Source organism: Pseudocercospora fijiensis (genome assembly GCF_000340215.1).
Source record: "Pseudocercospora fijiensis CIRAD86 unplaced genomic scaffold MYCFIscaffold_4, whole genome shotgun sequence".
NCBI classification, from domain to species: domain Eukaryota; kingdom Fungi; phylum Ascomycota; class Dothideomycetes; order Mycosphaerellales; family Mycosphaerellaceae; genus Pseudocercospora; species Pseudocercospora fijiensis.
In genome coordinates this window covers 4,609,549-4,627,413 of record NW_006921535.1, presented here as the reverse complement: position 1 = coordinate 4,627,413, position 17,865 = coordinate 4,609,549, and the positions used below count along the sequence as shown (strand labels likewise).

Below are 17,865 nucleotides of genomic sequence, written 5' to 3'. Positions count from 1 at the left end.
AATGTTAGCGTCTGCTTCCGGTGCATCGTACTTGCATCTAATTGCGCGTAGTTAGTCGCAAATGCTATATATAAACCACCGCCGAGCATTACGAATAGGTAGATAATCTAGATTACCGGTAGGCGCGCCTACTCCGAATGCAGAGCTTAGAAGGAGTAGATCGCTGCCGTACTTAGTCGGCTGCTAGCTTAGTTGTCTAGCCTATAATTGCTACTAATATTAGCTTGCGAGTATTTAATCGATAGTCGGCGTAGGAGACAGATTCTCGCCGGTACGACGCTCTTAGCAGTATTATCGCGAGATTGTAGCGACTTAAGCACGGGCAGTTGCAGTTGCTAGATTATCGCTACTATGCTAACTACGCGCGCGAATGCTAGCTCTACTAGATAATTACGAAGAAACTAGCGGAGGTCCTATAGATCTAGGTAGTAGTAGTAGAGGATTACGCTTTACTAGGTTACCTATACGATGTAGTGCAACGATAATATTGCTTAAGCTAGATAAGATTAGAGTAGGCGCAGGTATAGCCGAAGAGCTTAGGGAAGGCGCAATAGGAATAGGATTAGTCGCTATTGTACTAGTTGCAGCTCGAGTTACAGGCCGACTACGCTTCGAAGGAGTCTAAGTAGTAGCGCTATTATCTTCCTTAGTGCGCGTACGCTTCTTCTTACTAGCGGATCGCTTGCTTAGGCGGTATCTAAGACAGGTTGCGAGTAGCTTGTTAACATTACGAGGGTTGTAGAATTAGGAGGGCTTCTTACGCTTTCTATAAGCATAGTTAGAGCAGACACGGCTGCCTTTATAGTCTTTATTAACCTCCTTATTATTAAGCTCTTTACCGTCGTTCCTATCTGTCGGCGCTCTCTTAGTTAGATCGCCGCCGCTGCTAGGTACATCGCCTCTAGGTGCGCTAGCTGCGGCTTGTCTAAAGTACTAAGCATAGTTCTGTCCGACTTTAGCTATATATACGTTTACTAGCTCGTTCTGCTAAATAATAGCATAGATCTAGCTAAGCAGACGGATATAGCGACTGTTCTAGGCGGCGTAGAGGGCGCCTATTATATTAAGAGAGTCGATAGACTGTTCCTTAAAGCGTAAGAGGTGCTAGAACTCGAGTGTATCGGACGCTTTAATAGGCTTGCCTTCCTTAAGCGCGTTTTAGAGTACAAGGTTAAGCATGTCCTCGAGTCGGCGCTTCTATAGCAGGACTTGCTTCTTAATTAGTCGCAAGAGGTGCTTACCCGTTACGCGGGATAGGAAATGTCGATAGAGTAGGAGTTGCTCGCGCTATGTCTACTTAATAATATCTAGGCGGCGGCGGGAGTCTCGATAGATAGTGTAGCTTATAAGCAGCTCTAGTTTCGAGAGCACTACTATTTTAGATAACTTGAATACTATAGGTCGTGCTATCGTAATACAGAGTTAGGTAGCAAGCTATAGAAAGGGAAGTCGAGGTACAAATTAGAAAGGGGTCGTCCTACGTTTATAGTAACGTCTCTTAAGGTTTGTTAAAGTTTAAGGAAGCCGCTATACCACTTCGGGAAGGGGTGCCTAGAACAGTAAAGGTGCGGCTTCTTATATATAAAAGAAAGATACTATACTTACCCGTTCCTACCTTAAATAGTAAGCGTATGTTTGTAACCGCTAGCGCTTAGAGGGAGGGGGGATAGTCGTTCCTCTTAAACCCCCCGTCCCTTACCGCGCGGAGTGTCCTTTACTAACGTTAGCGCTTAGGGCAGGGGGGCATAGTCGTCGTCTCCGACTCCTCCTATATCCCCCGTACCTACCGCGCTAATACCGTATCTTACGACATTGTCTTAAATGCAGAGTATTAGTACTACGACATATACTACTACGTTCTAGAGTCTTTATCGTGTTTAGACCTGTTGTCGCGTATTAGTTTAACGCGTCGTTATACAGGTTGCCGGCCTTACTATAGTCCGCCGCGAGCTTAAAGTTAATCGGTAGTCTTAATGTCTCTTAATCTTTTAAGCAGGTATATACGTAGGCGATATACTAATTGTAGCAGGTATTGTAAATAGTTGTTGCTTCTTACGGTTCTGCTAAGGTTAGAAGTTAGCCTAAGGATTGCAAAACACGTAATATCTTCTCGAATTTAAGCTAATTATAGCGCGCGCTTTATTTTGCGGGCGCATCTTTGAAATTCAGCCCTCCTATCCGCGCCTATTTACCTACCGCATTACATGCATACGTTATTAAAAGCCTCGCTACGCTTACCGCAATAACACTAATCTGATTTGTTCTCGAGCTCTACGATAGGCTAAAATAGACACCTTCTACAACCTTCGTCGCAAGCTCCTTAGGTTGCTCTAGGTGCCTGTTTTTTTAGCCTATCGCTCCGCTCGAATTATCTTCCTCGAGAAGAAGGCAATCGGGTGCTAGTAATAGTTATTATCTAATTGCTAGGATATAATAGCCGATATAGCGAACTATAAAGCGTTAGTCTCAATTCGGATCTGCTTGTTTAGTACGAAATAGTATAATAAGGGGACTTTAGTAAAGCGTCGCTTTAGACCGTTAAAAGCGGCTTGTGCTCTGTTAGTCTATTTGAACTCTCTAGTTAGGTTAGCCTTGGTTTTAGTAAGTTCAGTTAGTAGCATTACGTACCGCGAGTAACCTTCGATAAATCGACGGTAGAAGTTAGTAAAACCTAGGAATAATTGAAGCTCTTTAATACTAGTAGGCGTCGGCCACTTAGTAATAGTCTTAATCCGATTAGGATTAGCCTTAACACCCTCGGTTAACACGAGGAAGCTAAGGAAGGACACCTCTTTAGTAGCAAAGGTGTATTTAGAAGGCTTACAATATAAGCTATAGGCCCTTAGGCGGTCGAGTACCTTACGGACTGTAGCCTAGTATTCCGCAATATTAGGAGAGTATATATAAACTAGGATGTTATCTAGGTAAACTATACAGAGGTAATCTAATAGGCCTAACAGGGCCCGATTAATATAGGACTAGAATATAGTAGGGGCATTAGCTAGCCCAAATGGCATAACTAAGTACTTAAAATAGCTATAGCGAGTACGAAAGGCTGTCTTCTATTTATCGCCCTTGCGAATACAGATGCGGTAATAGGCGTCCTTAATGTCTAATATAGTATAGTAGTAGGCACTAGAAAGGCGATTAAGGGTCTTATTAATAAGAGGAAGTGGACAACGATCTTTGATAGTAATAGTATTAAGCCTACGATAATCGATATAGAGGCGTAGGCTACTATCTTTCTTTAGTACGAACAGGATAGGGGCACTAGTAGGGCTGTTACTATACCGTATCCGGCTATTAGCTAGGTTTTCCTCTAGGTACTTACGCAATACAGCAAGCTCTCGTTTACTAAGGTTGTAGAGAGGTCTAAAAGGGACCTCTTTGCCCTCTATAATATTAATCTTATAATCCGTCTCTTTAAATATAGGCAATGTCGATACTAAGTGGTGTTTGAATACATTAATATAGGTCTCTCGAATAGGTTCTAGTATACGCTCAAGCTGTTTAGGATCTATGCTATTAGGGGGCACTAGTTTATCGTTATTACTACCGAGCAGGTCGGCAGTTAGATTAGCTAAGGCAGGAGTTAGGTTGCTAATAAACAGGACCCTAATATTATTAGGACACTCGCTAATATCGATATGTTTAATATCCTCTTTCCTAGCGATTCTAAATCGCTATTGTTAACTGCCTAAGTCTATAACTATAGTATAGTACTTAAGAACAGGGTTGCTAATAATAATGTCGGATAGGAGGCTGTCTATGTCTACTGCGTAGGTAGTAAAGTTTAGTAGGCGTTTATTTCCGAGGTCGTCCTTTAGAGCTATATAGATATAGTAGGCTCCGTAGGTCAAGTGCCGAGCGTTATTAAACTAAGCAAGGGTTAGTAGGTTAGTCTTCGGCAGTTGTCGAAGGTCTAATTGCTTAGCTAGGCGATAGCTAATAAGGGCGCTAACTAAATTTCCGGGGTCTAGTATAACCTTTGCCTTATAGTTAGTATCGCGCCTAGATATAAGACAGGTACGTATAATAGCTAGCACAATGTCGATAGTCTTACGCCGTACAAGGCTAACAGTTAGTGCGGCGCTTACTCTTTTTTCGACTAATAAGAAGGTTAGCTTATAGGGGTAGCGTTAGCTACTAAAAGGTGCTTTCGGTGTTCGGTAGTAGCACGGTCGATTCGGGCCTAGTCCTTAGGTTTGTCGCATTAGCCTAGTAGATAGCTAGTACTATTACAGTTGAAGCACTTCAATCCGGTCGGGAGATTGTTACCGTAGCTATTGTTGCTACTATTGTTAGTCGAGCGGTTAGCATTATAGGGATACGAGCCCCTTCTACGGCCCCTATTACGGCCTCCTCTATATAGCCGTCGGCTACGGCTTCTCCTACAGTCGTTGCTACTGTTCCTATTGTTAGTACTATTGTTCTAGTAGGAACCTTAGTTTCCTCCGCGGCTACGATAGGTAGCTAGGCGTATCTTAGATTCTAACCGTTGTTAGAGCTATACTATACGCTCTATAGTCTCGACTTTAACTATAAATTGAATGCGTATAAGATTAGTCTATTTAAACACACGGCGGCGGTCCAATTTAAGGACCAATTCCTATCGCAATTTAGGGCGTATTTCGGAAATCTAGATAGAGTCGGTCTTAGCTAGCAAATCGTCCTCGAGGGTCTTTAAACAGGCCTTAAATAAGCGAGCCGATTAATTAGTCTTTTGTTTAGCTCGAAGATATTGGTCCTAAGCGTGTTATTGCCTTAGTATAGGGTTTCTAAGGGTGTCTAGCATAATAGTCTTATAGTCTTGCTACTAAACAGCGGTCTAGTCGTAAAGGGAATTAAAATGGTTATCCTATATACGCTTTAGGTCGCTATTGATATACTACATAGCGTATACGACTAAGGAATAGTCGTCTAGTAGCGCTCTTAGTGCGTTGCGCTAGTTAAGCTTACAGTTACGAATGTAGTCGTTGTACTGCTTTCGGCTAGAGCTATTAAACACGGTATAGTCCTTAAGTTTAGCATCCTTCTTCTAGACTAGAACTAATAGCGAGGAAGGCCCTGCTATCGGCTTAGTGTTAGTTGTTAGGGCCTCCTAAAGGCGGCGAATCTCGAGGAGATTATCCTTTAGCTATTGTTCTTAACGCAGGGCAGTAAGCCTGTTTTAGGTAGCTTCTTAAAGTCTCGCTACTAGCTAGGGCCTAAAGGCTAGCTAGCTATATCGTCGATTAACAATGTTGTTAAGAATGTCGTTAATAGGCAATTCTAGATCGTTACCTAGAATTATAGGTTCTCCTTTAGCAGGCTTAGTAGCAGGCCCTTTAGTAGGAGGTACTTTAGTAGGAGGCACTCTAGTAGGAGCCTTAGTAGGCACTTCGGTAGGCACTGTGCTACTAGCGTTGTCGTTGCTAGCGCTGCTAGCGGCAGCACGGTTGTTGTTTCGTAATAAACTAGCTATTATAAGGGGCGACACTAATAATATATTGTTAGCCCCTAAGATGCGGATATAGCGGAATTAGGGGATATCGGCTTAGTATGCTTAACTTAGTATAATAGGCCGTATAGAAGGCCTTACTTGATAATTAGTACGGTTGTTTCGATAGAATAGTACGTATAGGTCCCGTTCTTTAGGCGCAATATAGTTAAATCGATAGTTTTCGTAGCTATACCGCTAAAAGCTTGAAATAAGGACTATCTAGCTACTGCCCTTAAAGGGTAGATCGAATACTATATAAGAAGGGTTATATTAGCAGGTAGATAGGGTGTAGGTAAATCAGTATAGTATTCGATAGAGATCTAAAAGGAGAGGGAGGAAGGCAGGCTAGTTAGCCTAACGCCAAGCGCTAAGCCCTGCCTAAGGCACTAAGACCCTAGCTTTACTCGGCCTAATCACATGCTAATTACGTATAGCCTCTTTAGCCCTAACATACAGTTAGTAGATAGTCGTATCTTAGATTCTAACCGTTACTATAGCTATACTATACGCTCTATAGTCTCTACTTTAATTATAAATTAAATACGTATAAGATTGGCCTATTCGAATATACGGCGGCGGTCTAATTTAAGGACTAGTTCCTATCTCAGTTTAGGTCGTATCTTAGATATCTAGATAGAGTCGGTCTTAGGTAGCAAATCGTCCTTAAGGGTCTTTAGATAGGCCTCGAAGGATCGAGAGGTTTAGTCGGCCTTTTGTTTAGTACGTAGGTATTAGTCTTAGGCGTGCTACTAGCGCAATATAGGGTTGCTAAGGGTGTTTAATATAATAGTCTTGTAATCTTGCTATTAAATAGCGGTCTAGTCGTAAAGGGAATCAAAATGGTTATCCTACGTACGCTTAGGGTTACCGTTAATATACTATATAGCATAGACAACTAAGGAATAGTTATCTAGTAGCGCTCTCGGTACATTGCGCTAGTTAAGCTTATAGTTACGAATGTAGTCGTTGTACTGCTTTCGGCTAGAGCTATTAAATACGGTACAGTCCTTAAGTTTTGCATCCTTCTTTTAAATAGAAGGTCCTACTACTAGTTCTAGTCTAGCAGTAGTTGTTAGGGCTTCCTATAGGCGGCGAATCTCGAGGAGATTATCCTTTAGCTGTTGTTCTTAACGTAGGGCAGTAAGCCTATTTTAAGTAGCTTCTTAAAGTCTCCCTACTAGTTAAGGGCTAAAGGCTAGCTAGCTATATCGTCGATTAACTAGACCCCGCAGTAGTTCGGGTTGGTTTGGTTTGGTTTGCCAAGCCGAAATTCTAGTTTGGTTTAGTTTGGTTTGCTAAGAAACTAGGGCACGGACCGGTTTGCCGGCTACATGCCGGCTACGGACAAAAACCTAACCTAAAACAAGTCTAAACAGCCCGAAACACAGATGCAATCGTGTAGCGTATACAATATAGGGCCCCTATCGCGTTCCGGACTAGATCTAAGGTCGTCGCATATCGTCGCATATCGTCGCAGTTTAGTCGGATTTTCTCGGAAACTAGCCTAGACTAGCGGGGTAAAAAACCAAACCGGAACTAAACCGGAGGGGTACCGCTAAGAAACCAAACTATATACGTTTTATAGTTCGCGAACCGAACTACTACGGGGTCTACGATTAACAATGTTATTAAGAATGTCGTTAATAGGCAATTCTAGATTATCGCCTAGAATTATAGGTTCTTCTATAATAGGCCTAATAGTAGGCTCTCTAGTAGTAGGCTCTTTAGCAGGTGCTTTAGTAGGCACTTTAGTAGGCACTATGCTACTAGCGTTGTCGTTGCTAGCGCTGCTAGCGGCGGCACGGTTATTGTTTCGTAATAAACTAGCTATTATAAGGGGCGACACTAATAATATATTATTAGCCCCTAAGATACGGATATAGCGGAATTAGTAGATATCGGCCTAGTATGCTTAACTTAGTATAATAGGCCGTATAGAAGGCCTTGCTTAATAATTAGTACGGTTGTTTCGATAGAATAGTACGTATAGGTCCCGTTCTTTGGGCGCAATATAGTTAGATTAGTCTTATTCGTAGCTATACCGCTAAAAGCTTGAAATAAGGACTATCTAGCTACTGCCCTTAAAGGGTAGATCGAATACTATATAAGAAGGGTTATATTAGCAGGTAGATAGGGTAGTAGTAAATTAGTATAGTATTCGATAGAGATCTAAGAGGAGAGGAAGGAAGGCAGGCAAGTTAGTCTAACGCTAAGCGCTAAGCCCTGCCTAAGGCACTAAGACCCTAGCTTCACTCGAGCCTAGTTACATACTAATTACGTGTAACCTCGTTAGTCCTAACAAACTGTTAGTATCTACCGGCTACGAACGCCGGCTATATATACCGAGTATAGAATAATTACCTATACCCGTTCCTCCTTTAGTAATACTTCTACCGTCCCTAGATACCTAGCCCTAATTGCATTAATCGTAAGCTACTTTGCCTTTATAGACGTAAAGGCTTCGCTCTAATACTAATAAAGAAACTTCTACTCTATATCGAGAATATAAAGACGACTAGTCTCGATTTCAATCCTTACTAGCTTTTTATAGTAGCTTTAACTATAATTTTCTAGATTAATAGGACTTATACCTTAGCCCTTTACTAGTATCTCGTCTCTTTAACTATACTCGATCTACTCCTAGTACTTATCGTCTATAGCGTTAGGCCCTAAGACTATACCTATTACTAGATCGACGGATAGTATCTCCTCGCTTTTTTTAGTTCCTTTATTCGTAGTATTAAGCTCTATCGCGGTATCCTAAACTCTAGTATTATTGTTCTCGGCTATCTAAATATCTCCGTTACTATCGGTCGTATCGATAGAGGTAGCGGCTATAGGTCTAAATACTATTAGTTAACGTCTTAAAGAAAAATATACCGGCTATAGCTACCGGCTATAGCTGCCGGCTATAGCTGCTAGCTACGGCCGCTAGCTAGATTAACTTACGCTACTAGAACTTTACGCTCGAAAACTAGCCGTAATTCTTTCCTCCTCTTAGCCTTCTCTTAGGTTGTCTTCTTATTCTAACCTTTACTTTTTTCTATAGGCGCTAGCTATCGATAGAATACCTTATTCCGCGCCTTTCTTCTCTTATCCTTAGCTCTTTTATCCTTATCTATTTTCTCCTTTCTCTTGCGGTCTCGTACGGAATTCTTCTTCGTAGAGTATTCCTTTTTAGTCTTACGCTTTTTAGTTAGATACTTAGGCAAAACAAACTCGCGGTCTTTAGTTCTATCTTCTATTTAGCGCGCGGCGCGCTTCTCTCTTACTATTATAAGGAAAAGAGGCGGAGGCGTAGCGTATAGTAGTTGTTATTAGTATAGATATAAAGGAAGAAGTTAAAAGGTATAAGAATATCGCGAAGCCCTAGTCCCTAATTGTTGCCGCCTACGTAATATTATATAGGTAAGCTTTTGCAACTACGGTAACTACGCCCTAGTAACGGCAACTACGCCCTAGTAACGGTAACTACGCCCTAGCAACGGTAATAGAGCGTAGTAAATATAACCTAGTAACTATTATAGCCGGCAATCGTAGCCGGCAGTCGAATAAGAGTGTCCTTATAGTAAAACTACGCCCTAGTAATAGCAACTATGCCCTAGTAACGGCAAAAGAGCGTAGTTAATGTAATATAGTTACTATTATAGCCGGCAATCGTAGCCGGCAGTCGAATAAGAGTATCCTTATAGTAAAACTAATATAGTCTCTAGTTTAAACTAGGAATCTATATAGTTCGAAAAAACTAAACCGGAACTAGGGAGCTAGTTCGCCCCTAAGAAACTAAACTATATACGTTTAGTAGTTCGGAAACCGAATTACTACGGGTCTAGGGATTTCCGCTTATTTAGTATAGGTATACTAAGCTTTATCTCGAAGTATGCGAAGCGCGGAAATTAAGCGAGATAATATAGGGAAATAGGGTCTTACCGGGAACGACGTAATTCTACGGGAAGCCCCTACCTCGCTTATCGAGCTATTAGCAGAATATAGACTACTCCTTTAGGGACCTTTAGAAGCTCCTAATTTATAGGGATCTCTCGACGTCGGCGAACAAGGTAGATACGAGGGTTACTACTATATCCTTCGAAGGCTAGTTTTCTACCCCTACGAGTTATTAACTCGTAGGCCTAAACCGTGCTTTTAAACGACTCCGTTTAAAAGCATATAATACGCTATACTTATAACTTGTAGGAGTAGTAATCCTGCCTTAGCTAGAAGTAGAAGGAGGCTTAACCTCTATCCGGCTTAGCTTATTAGAGGCAAATTAGCCTATTAGCGCTACTATACTATAGCTAGCGATAGCGAGGTAGAAAGTAGCTATTAGGTCTTCGAGATAGTACGAGAGAGTACTAGCTTATATATATAAAGGTCTAGGTATCTAGCCGTTAGTATAATTAGTAATAGGAGCTACTTAATAGAACCTAAATCTAAGAATTAATTATAGTATATTGTCTATAGGATAAGAGGTATTTATAGAAGTAGTAGAAGTCTTAGTTTGTTAGTATAGCTACTATTATTCTCGATTATAGCGACTATAGATACCCCTTCTTATCCCTCTTATATTATCGACCTAGGCGCCGGCTCTTCTATACTAGTATTTGCTATATTAGTCTATCTACTATAGGTACCGCCTATACCTATCCGTATAGCTCTTTAAAGTAACCCTCTTTATATAGATATCTCTTTATTCTTACTAGCGCTATAGCATTTAACCGGAAGTCTATTACTTATAATTTAGTTAGCTAAGCGGCTACTATATAGCCGCTCTATGTCCGTAGCAAGCTTATTAACTAATTTAAGCTATAGCGATAGCGATAGCTATAGTAGTATTACTACTAGTTAGATACTAAATTTAACACTACTAAGGCTAGCTATTATTAGAGATATAGATACCTCCTTAACGGCTTACCTTTAGCGGCGATCGGAGCGATAATAATAGGCTATAGTCTAACAACCTATACTAGATTTAAGCGACTCTTAGTCCTCTACTAAAGGTATAGAAGAAAGTATAGAATACGACTATAATCGAGTTAATAGTAATAGTATAATTTCCGACGACTTCGCCTTACTAATTATTAAGCACTTCGAGGCTAACTCTAGCTATTATATAAAAGGACGAATAAGACATATAGTAAAGCGCTATTAGAGATAGTATAACGACAAATTACAATTAACCTACTAGATAAAGTGCTATTAGAGGTATAGACGGCTTTGTTCGTAGGTAGATTATAAAGCGTATTCTCGAGTATAGAGCCCTTCTTACTACCTCCGGTATTATTATTAACAACTCCGAGTTTAAATAGATATTTAATCGCTTTAAGGATACTATATAATATAATAATAATAAGCTCCGCGATAAGCTACTTACTACTAAGGAGTTACGTACTTATAAGACTCCGGCTTAGTAGGTCTAAGACAATATAGTAATATACTCCGTATTATATCGTAGCGGCTTTAGGATCTAGTAGCTATTATAAGTCTATTATTACCGCGTCTAGTTATTATAGCTCTATTACCTTCGACTCTATTACTAAATCTAGCTCTTTCTAATACTACTAATATACCTCCTACTACGATACTATATTCGACGAGCTATCGGCTATATATTAATAGTAAGAAATAGCTAAATAAGTAGAGATCGTTAAGTCGAGTATTAGAGCTATTTCGAGAGGCAATTGCTACGTTAGCAAACTAGCTAAGAGCTAACTATTCTAAGCTAACGAATAACTACTATTTAATCCGCCGAATAAACGATATTAATAAGTTAATAACTGCTTAAAAAAGTATATAAGGCTAATATACGCGTCTACGGTACGTTAATTTAACGAGCTTAGAGCGCTTCCTATCGGCCGTATTAGATATATACCTTACGTTTCTTTATAGTTATCGTAAGTTACTAACTTTAGTATTACTACTATTACTATTTCTTAAAGGTCTCTAGTAATAGTAATAGTAATAAGAATAGCAACTACTATTTAGTAATTACTATTAATATAGTAGTTACTATTTACTTATTTACTAAGGTTTGAACATCTCTGCATCCTGCGGCAACTGACGCCTCCGTTTGAGGTTTGGCCTCTCGTGCGCCGCCGGGGATCTTGCATGCAATAATCTGCCTGTTCGGGATACTGTGCGCCAGCACGGAGCGCATTGCATCACCATGCCCGTTTCAACCTTCTCTCCACACCACCATACTGCTCATTCTCGTGGAGCCTTGATCCAACGTTGCACCTCGACGCAGCATCGCATCAATGCCAGTGCTGACGAACGACGGCGCGCCATGAGCGACATGCAGGACCTGCACGGCATTGGCCTGCACCACCACCACCCTCCAGACTGGCCCCTCGCTTCGTCGCCGACAGAAGCGAGTGCCCGCGAGCCAGCCAAAGTGCTCCAGCACCATGCGAGGGCGGAGCTGGAGCAGGAAGCGGTGGAGCAGGCGGCGGTGTTGACGAGCGTCGACGACATCAACATGCCCATGCCCATGCCCATGCCCGTGCCCATGCCCGTCGACAGTCCCACCTACACCACCGAGCACCATGTGACCCACGACGCCGATGCCGACGCCGACGCCGACGCCGACGCCGACGACCACATCGATCATCCTGGCTCGCTTGAAACGTTGCGAACTCCCCAAGCTCTTCGCAGAGAGGAATCTGTTCACAATGCAACGCCATCCAGACCAGCGCACCGCCATCTCGAATCTCCATCACACCATCCACATTCCGGAGTCTCGGCAATACCATCTGACCAGGCCTCCCAGGCAAGACTTTCACCGAGCATCGCTCCTCAGCCGGAAATAGAAGCGTGCGAGGAAAGGCCGAGTGCTGGGGTCAATGGGCCAGAAATGGACATGGAGGAGGATGACTTGGGAGAACTTCGAGATATAGCCACACCAATCCCTCTGGCGCCCAACACGCCGGAACAGCAGCAATGCGCCTTCAGCAATTTGCGAAGTTCCATATCGAAGGCGCCCATGAATACACCTCCGCAACGACGACCTTCAACGCGAAACTCATTCTACAATAACACCACCCAAATCGCACATCCCAAAGACCGCGTGCGCTACAGTTGGCAGTCTGCCCAAGATGACGAACCCAATCGCCCGCGCATACATGTCATCAAGCTGCTCTCGAACACGGCCACAGCTTCAGCCGCCTTTCCGACCGGTGAAGCGTTCGGCTTCTCAATATCGCCAGGAGGCAGGAGGATAGCAGTTTACAACAGTGCCCGCCTGTACGTGCTTCAGACCGCAGCACTGCCAGTAGGCATCACACAGGACTATGCGTTGAAGCGGACTCCGTTAGCCGTGGAGCTCGTCGATGAAGGCACAACGATCGCCATATTGGCAGATGATCATACTGTCAACGTCTACGAATTGGGACATGTGCTCAAGAGGTCACGCACCATCAAGCTCGACTTCCCAACGAGCACCATTGCCTTGGCTCCAACTGGAGGTCTCCTTGCCGCAGCCTATGAGGGCGGCATTGAGGTCTTCTCCTTGCATCCCGAGGCAACTCCTTCCGACCGAAGAGCCGTTCGATGCGTAAAGATGGATCGGATCAGCTTCTCGGATGACGGTTCAACATTACTGGGAACGACCACAAGAATCAACGCTTCGTCGACCGTCGTCGTTTCGGTCCCCGTGTTCCCTTCGCACGCCAACGGCCTGCCTACGCACGAAGAGTTGCGAGAAGCGTGGTGCTCCGAGCTCCTGCATCCAGAGAATATCAGAAACTCGAGCCACGCCACTTTCATGAGAGAAGACCGGAAGACGACCAATGAACGACTGTTTGCATGGAATGGCTTAGAGGACACATTTGGCATCCTGAACGTTGCCGATATGCAATACGGCACTATTGACTTCCCAGTAGTCATATCGCCACCGCTATCGACGTGTGGAGGTCTTGGAGCGGCGATCCACAGCTGTCCGGCCATGGACGAGCATGGCGATACAGTAGCGATGATCGTCAATGACAGGACCATCCGCCTTTACATCGTCCCGCACAAGGCTGACGAGGACGCAACTTCGGTCGAGGCACACAGTATTGACCACGAACTAGATGAGGGTTACGGATGTCCTTTTAGCGAAGCACGGTGGGTCTATAGCTCTGCATCATTACCCGCACCTCTGGACAATAAGACAGCTGTCAAAGGCCGGCTGATTGTTACGAGCCCTGGTGGCGTTACTGAGAACGGGATCAGCGAGGAGAGTGTCGAGGAGATCGAAGGTGGCAGAATCATACTGTTCGACTTCGATCCGCAATTTGCTGGCCAGCCCGGCGTCACCTTCAATCTGACGCTGGGTAAGTCACCTCCTCAAATGCTGGAGGAAGAGCAGATGGATGTTTCGGAGGCGATCAGCTTGGTGAGACGGAGGACGGTGAACCAAAACAGAAGCAACGCACTGAACGCACGACCGGCGACACTGGGTCGATCTGCGACAATGCATGGCAATAGGAATAATCGAGGCATGAGTCCAGCTGTCAGCGCAGCCGGCATGAGTCGCAGCCGCAATAGTATGCTCTCCATTGGAAGTCTTCAATCGGAGGCCGCACGTAGTTTGCCGGATCTGCAGGAGAGCAATGAAGCAGCCATCGAGGCCTTTGAGGAGCCGTATGTGCAAGGCGCACCACGATCACAAGCTTCTTTACAGCGGGCGGCATCGAATGCGCAGAGACATCGATTTCAGACGCTGGAGGAGAGACAACAGGAGCGTGTCAGTGTGGATTCGTCAGGACACTTCTTACCTTTGCCTGAATACACGGAGGAGCCCAACGCGCCTCTGCCCAGTCGTTTTAGGGCGATGGCTGGACTAGACGCGCCTGCTGTGTTCAACCGCCCTAAGCCTGCTATTGTCACCACGGTGAATGGCAGTGCGAGCGCTCCAAGCCCGAGCTCTAGCTCTTCCGCCACCCCTCATACAGCACCGCCAGATGTCGGCGAGAACTTCAGCGCAGATCTTGCCTTTCGAGCTGCCACAGCGAATCTCGCGGCAGGACATCATCCGACCACCACCACTGAAACGATCATCGAGGAACCACGCAACTCAACGTTGTTGCACAGTCCAGTCTCGACGCCAAGCTCGATACCTGCCAGCATGCAGCGAAACTCGCAATATGGCGCAAATGACTCGCACGCCCCGCCTCGTGACGCTGTCAACCCACTCACGCGAGCAGGAACATTTGATGCTCGAACAGACACTTTCACGCGTTTTGCCCCATCAGCTCGTCAGGGCACGTTTGATTCTCTTTCGTCGCTGCCCAGAAGCCTGCAGCGCGCCTACAGCAATGCGAACGCTGTCTCGCCGATCGGAAACTATGCTCCGCCGAGCCTGAATGGTGACTGGAGTAATGCCGTCAGTCCGATCGGCCACGCGCCATCCAGCTCGCACGAGCAGACCTCAATTAGCGGTGTGCCGGAGAGTGAAGCATGGGATGTGATATCTCCAGTGGCTTCTAGTGATACACTCGCATCATTCGCCCGAACTCCAAATGGTGCCAATCCGTACCGATACTCGACCTCACTGCTCAATCCTCCCGGGCACATGCCACCGCCGCGAGCATCCACCTCGTCGGGCGCTTCATCTGCGACTGTGCCTGGGATGACCGCTCCTTCAGCCGCTCGAAGAATGCCGCCTCACATGCAAGCGTTCCGCAATGCCGCAGCAGCCAATGCTTCTGCGTCACTGTTCCCTCCCACGCAGCCCTCCGACCACGTCCCGCTACGCCAACCGAAGTCAAACGCAAGCAGCGTCGCGCACCCCATTACGGCCTGGCATCCTCCGGCAGCTTCCACTTCTCAACCGCTGGGAAGCAGTTATGGAAGCGTTCGTCGCTCACACAGTCGGAAGAGCAGCTTGGCGGGCAAGAGCGCTTTCCCTTCTACGGCCAAAGCAAAAAGGCTTGGGTTCTTCAAAAAGTCCCGCAAACCTGATCCTTTCACTCCAATGTATGGACGCGAGATTTACGAAAACAGTAGCATCATGGAAACCAAGAGCATGATGACGTGGATGACCAAGAGCGACAGTAAGTGTGCTGTCATGTGAAAATAAAGAAGATGGGATATGGGAGCGTTCTCGTTTTCCCACTTGTTTCTGTAAGAAGTGTACGGACGCAGAGCATAACGAGGTGCCTATAATGCCAGACTGAGACGAGATACCCTTTGAGCGGCTCAAGTGAGCGAGCGAGGTCATAGCGTAGGCGTTAGGAGACTCGCCTTTGCATAGAAGTTGATTTCGTGACTTCGATTCCTAACACTTCTAGAAGGAGCTCAGTACGAATCTGAGCTTAGCCGTAGCAGCTACCGACCCGAGCGACCCCGATCGAGATTAACCTAGCAAATGCGTAAGCCTTGCTATGTAGCGTATAGGCTATAACTTCCGCTCCTTAAAATCAAGCTATTCTTAGGTATAAAAACCCTAAGAATACTAAGGCGCCTCTACTACTACCCTTAATTTATAATATAGATTATCGTATATAGTAGATACTAAATAAACGACTACTATAAGCTAATCTAGTAATATACTAAAGCTATCTAATTACTCTAAGAAGGTATCCGCTATATCTAGAGAGGCTACTATCGAGACCGCCGAATTCTACGAATTCCTATAGTATATAGATAACTAGCTAGTTTCTATCTTCTATAGTAATTATTATAGATATTATATCGCTAGTAAGATATACTAGTCGAAGGAAGGGTCGTTATCGTCGTCGCCGCTACTATAGCCGCTAGTAGTAGTTACGTAGATATCGTAGCCGCTATTATTATCGTAAATAGAGACCGGTCCTTTATCGCTAGAACCCTTCCTATTACCGCCGCCGAGTAATATAACTACTCTTATTATAGCTAGTAGTATATTAGCGTATAAAGAAGGTTATTAATAGGCCTACCGACTAAGTAGTACTAAGATCTAGTAGCTATAGCGCTATCGTAAGTATTATAGGTAAGTAACGCGTACGTAGATACTAGATATAAGACTTAATAGGTTCGATAAAGAGCTAAGTCTATCTACGTAAATCCGAATAGTTTTATATAGTACGCTAAGCGCTAAGTAGTAGGTTAGAGTCGCGTAGACCGAATGCCTAAGGCTAGCGCTTTCTACCTAGGGCGCAGCCCTTTATATTATTCCTGTCCTCCTCCCCTTCTTTAGTAAAGATAGAAAGCCCCTCGTAGTTTCTATCGCTATTACTTTATCCGTTAGATCTATACTTATCTAAGCTTCTCTAAAGTAACGCGCTTATAGTTTTCTCCTTTACGATTAGGGTTTCCGCTATTTTCTAGTCGGGGTTGCCGTATCCTAGGTTTTAAGGACTATAACTTTCTTCGCGACTACTAAATCGCGCTCTTTTACCTACTTACTACTTTCTAAAACGCGCCGTAACTACGCTTTTAAACGCTTTACTTATATTCGCGCCTTCCTTTGCTTTCGCAACCCTTGCTTCTATATCGCTTTCTAGGAGTATTAATATTTCCCTCTTCTTCCTCTTCTTCTTCTTTTCTTTATATATACCCCTACTACTACTACTACTACTATAGCAAGTCCCTTCCTATCTTCTGCGATTTCCTTCGTAAAATTAACTTGTCCTAGATAGCTCGTCGAATCTACTATATTAGTTGCTATAACTCTAGCGAGGACTGCGCCGATTAATCTATAAGGTACCTGCTCTATTTGTCGCGGGGTTCGCTAACTTTTCCTAAGCCCGCTAGCTCGAGGGCCTACGCTAATTGCGCTCGTAAGAGAATCGCTTACGCCCTACTATAAGTTTTTCGCGATTCCTATACTAAAACCCTCGCTAACTATTTAGTCTTTAAATAGCTTACGTAGCTTACGCTAGCTATACTCGCGCGACCCGTAGTAATATCGCCGAGAAGCACTCCGAGCTTCTTAAGGTTCTTAAGGTATAGAAAGCCTTAAAGTCTCTCTAGCCGTAGGGATTATTATCTAGGTAAGATTCCCCGTTTCCCGCGACAAAACCCTCGCTAACTATTTCTTTTAGCGCTATCGCCTCGGAGGTAACGAATACCGTCGCTAATGTCGTAGCTTAATAGACTTAGACGTAAGTTCCTCTCCTATCCTTTGATTTTCTCTCGCTACTAATCTCCTTTTTTAAGGGTATTCCTACTACTCTCCGGCTCGGTACTAATCGTTAAGGCCCGCCGGAGCAGCCTACTAGTTAATAAGGGTTTCCGTAGGTTTTCTAGTAGGCTCTAGGTAGTTTTAGAGGTATTATTATTTTTTTTTCTATCCTAAGAGGACCTCTTAATTTCGGGTAGAGACCCGATACTTACTTATAAATACCTAAATAAAATCTTTCTCTATCCTAAAATATATCTCTTTTCTCTAGTCTCTCTAGTAAACTAAAATATTTCGTAAATAA

General features: G+C 44.1%; 1 protein-coding gene across 1 annotated transcript; it reads left to right on the top strand.

Moving 5' to 3' along the window:
- Nucleotides 1–11,645: 11,645 nt before the first annotated feature.
- MYCFIDRAFT_215335 (uncharacterized protein) lies at nt 11,646–15,713 on the top strand (the record flags this gene model as incomplete). The annotated part of the gene is made up of 1 exon (XM_007928513.1): nt 11,646–15,713. One exon carries the CDS (start codon nt 11,646–11,648, stop codon nt 15,531–15,533), a length of 3,888 nt encoding a protein of 1,295 aa, XP_007926704.1. The 3' UTR covers nt 15,534–15,713.
- Nucleotides 15,714–17,865: the final 2,152 nt, after the last annotated feature.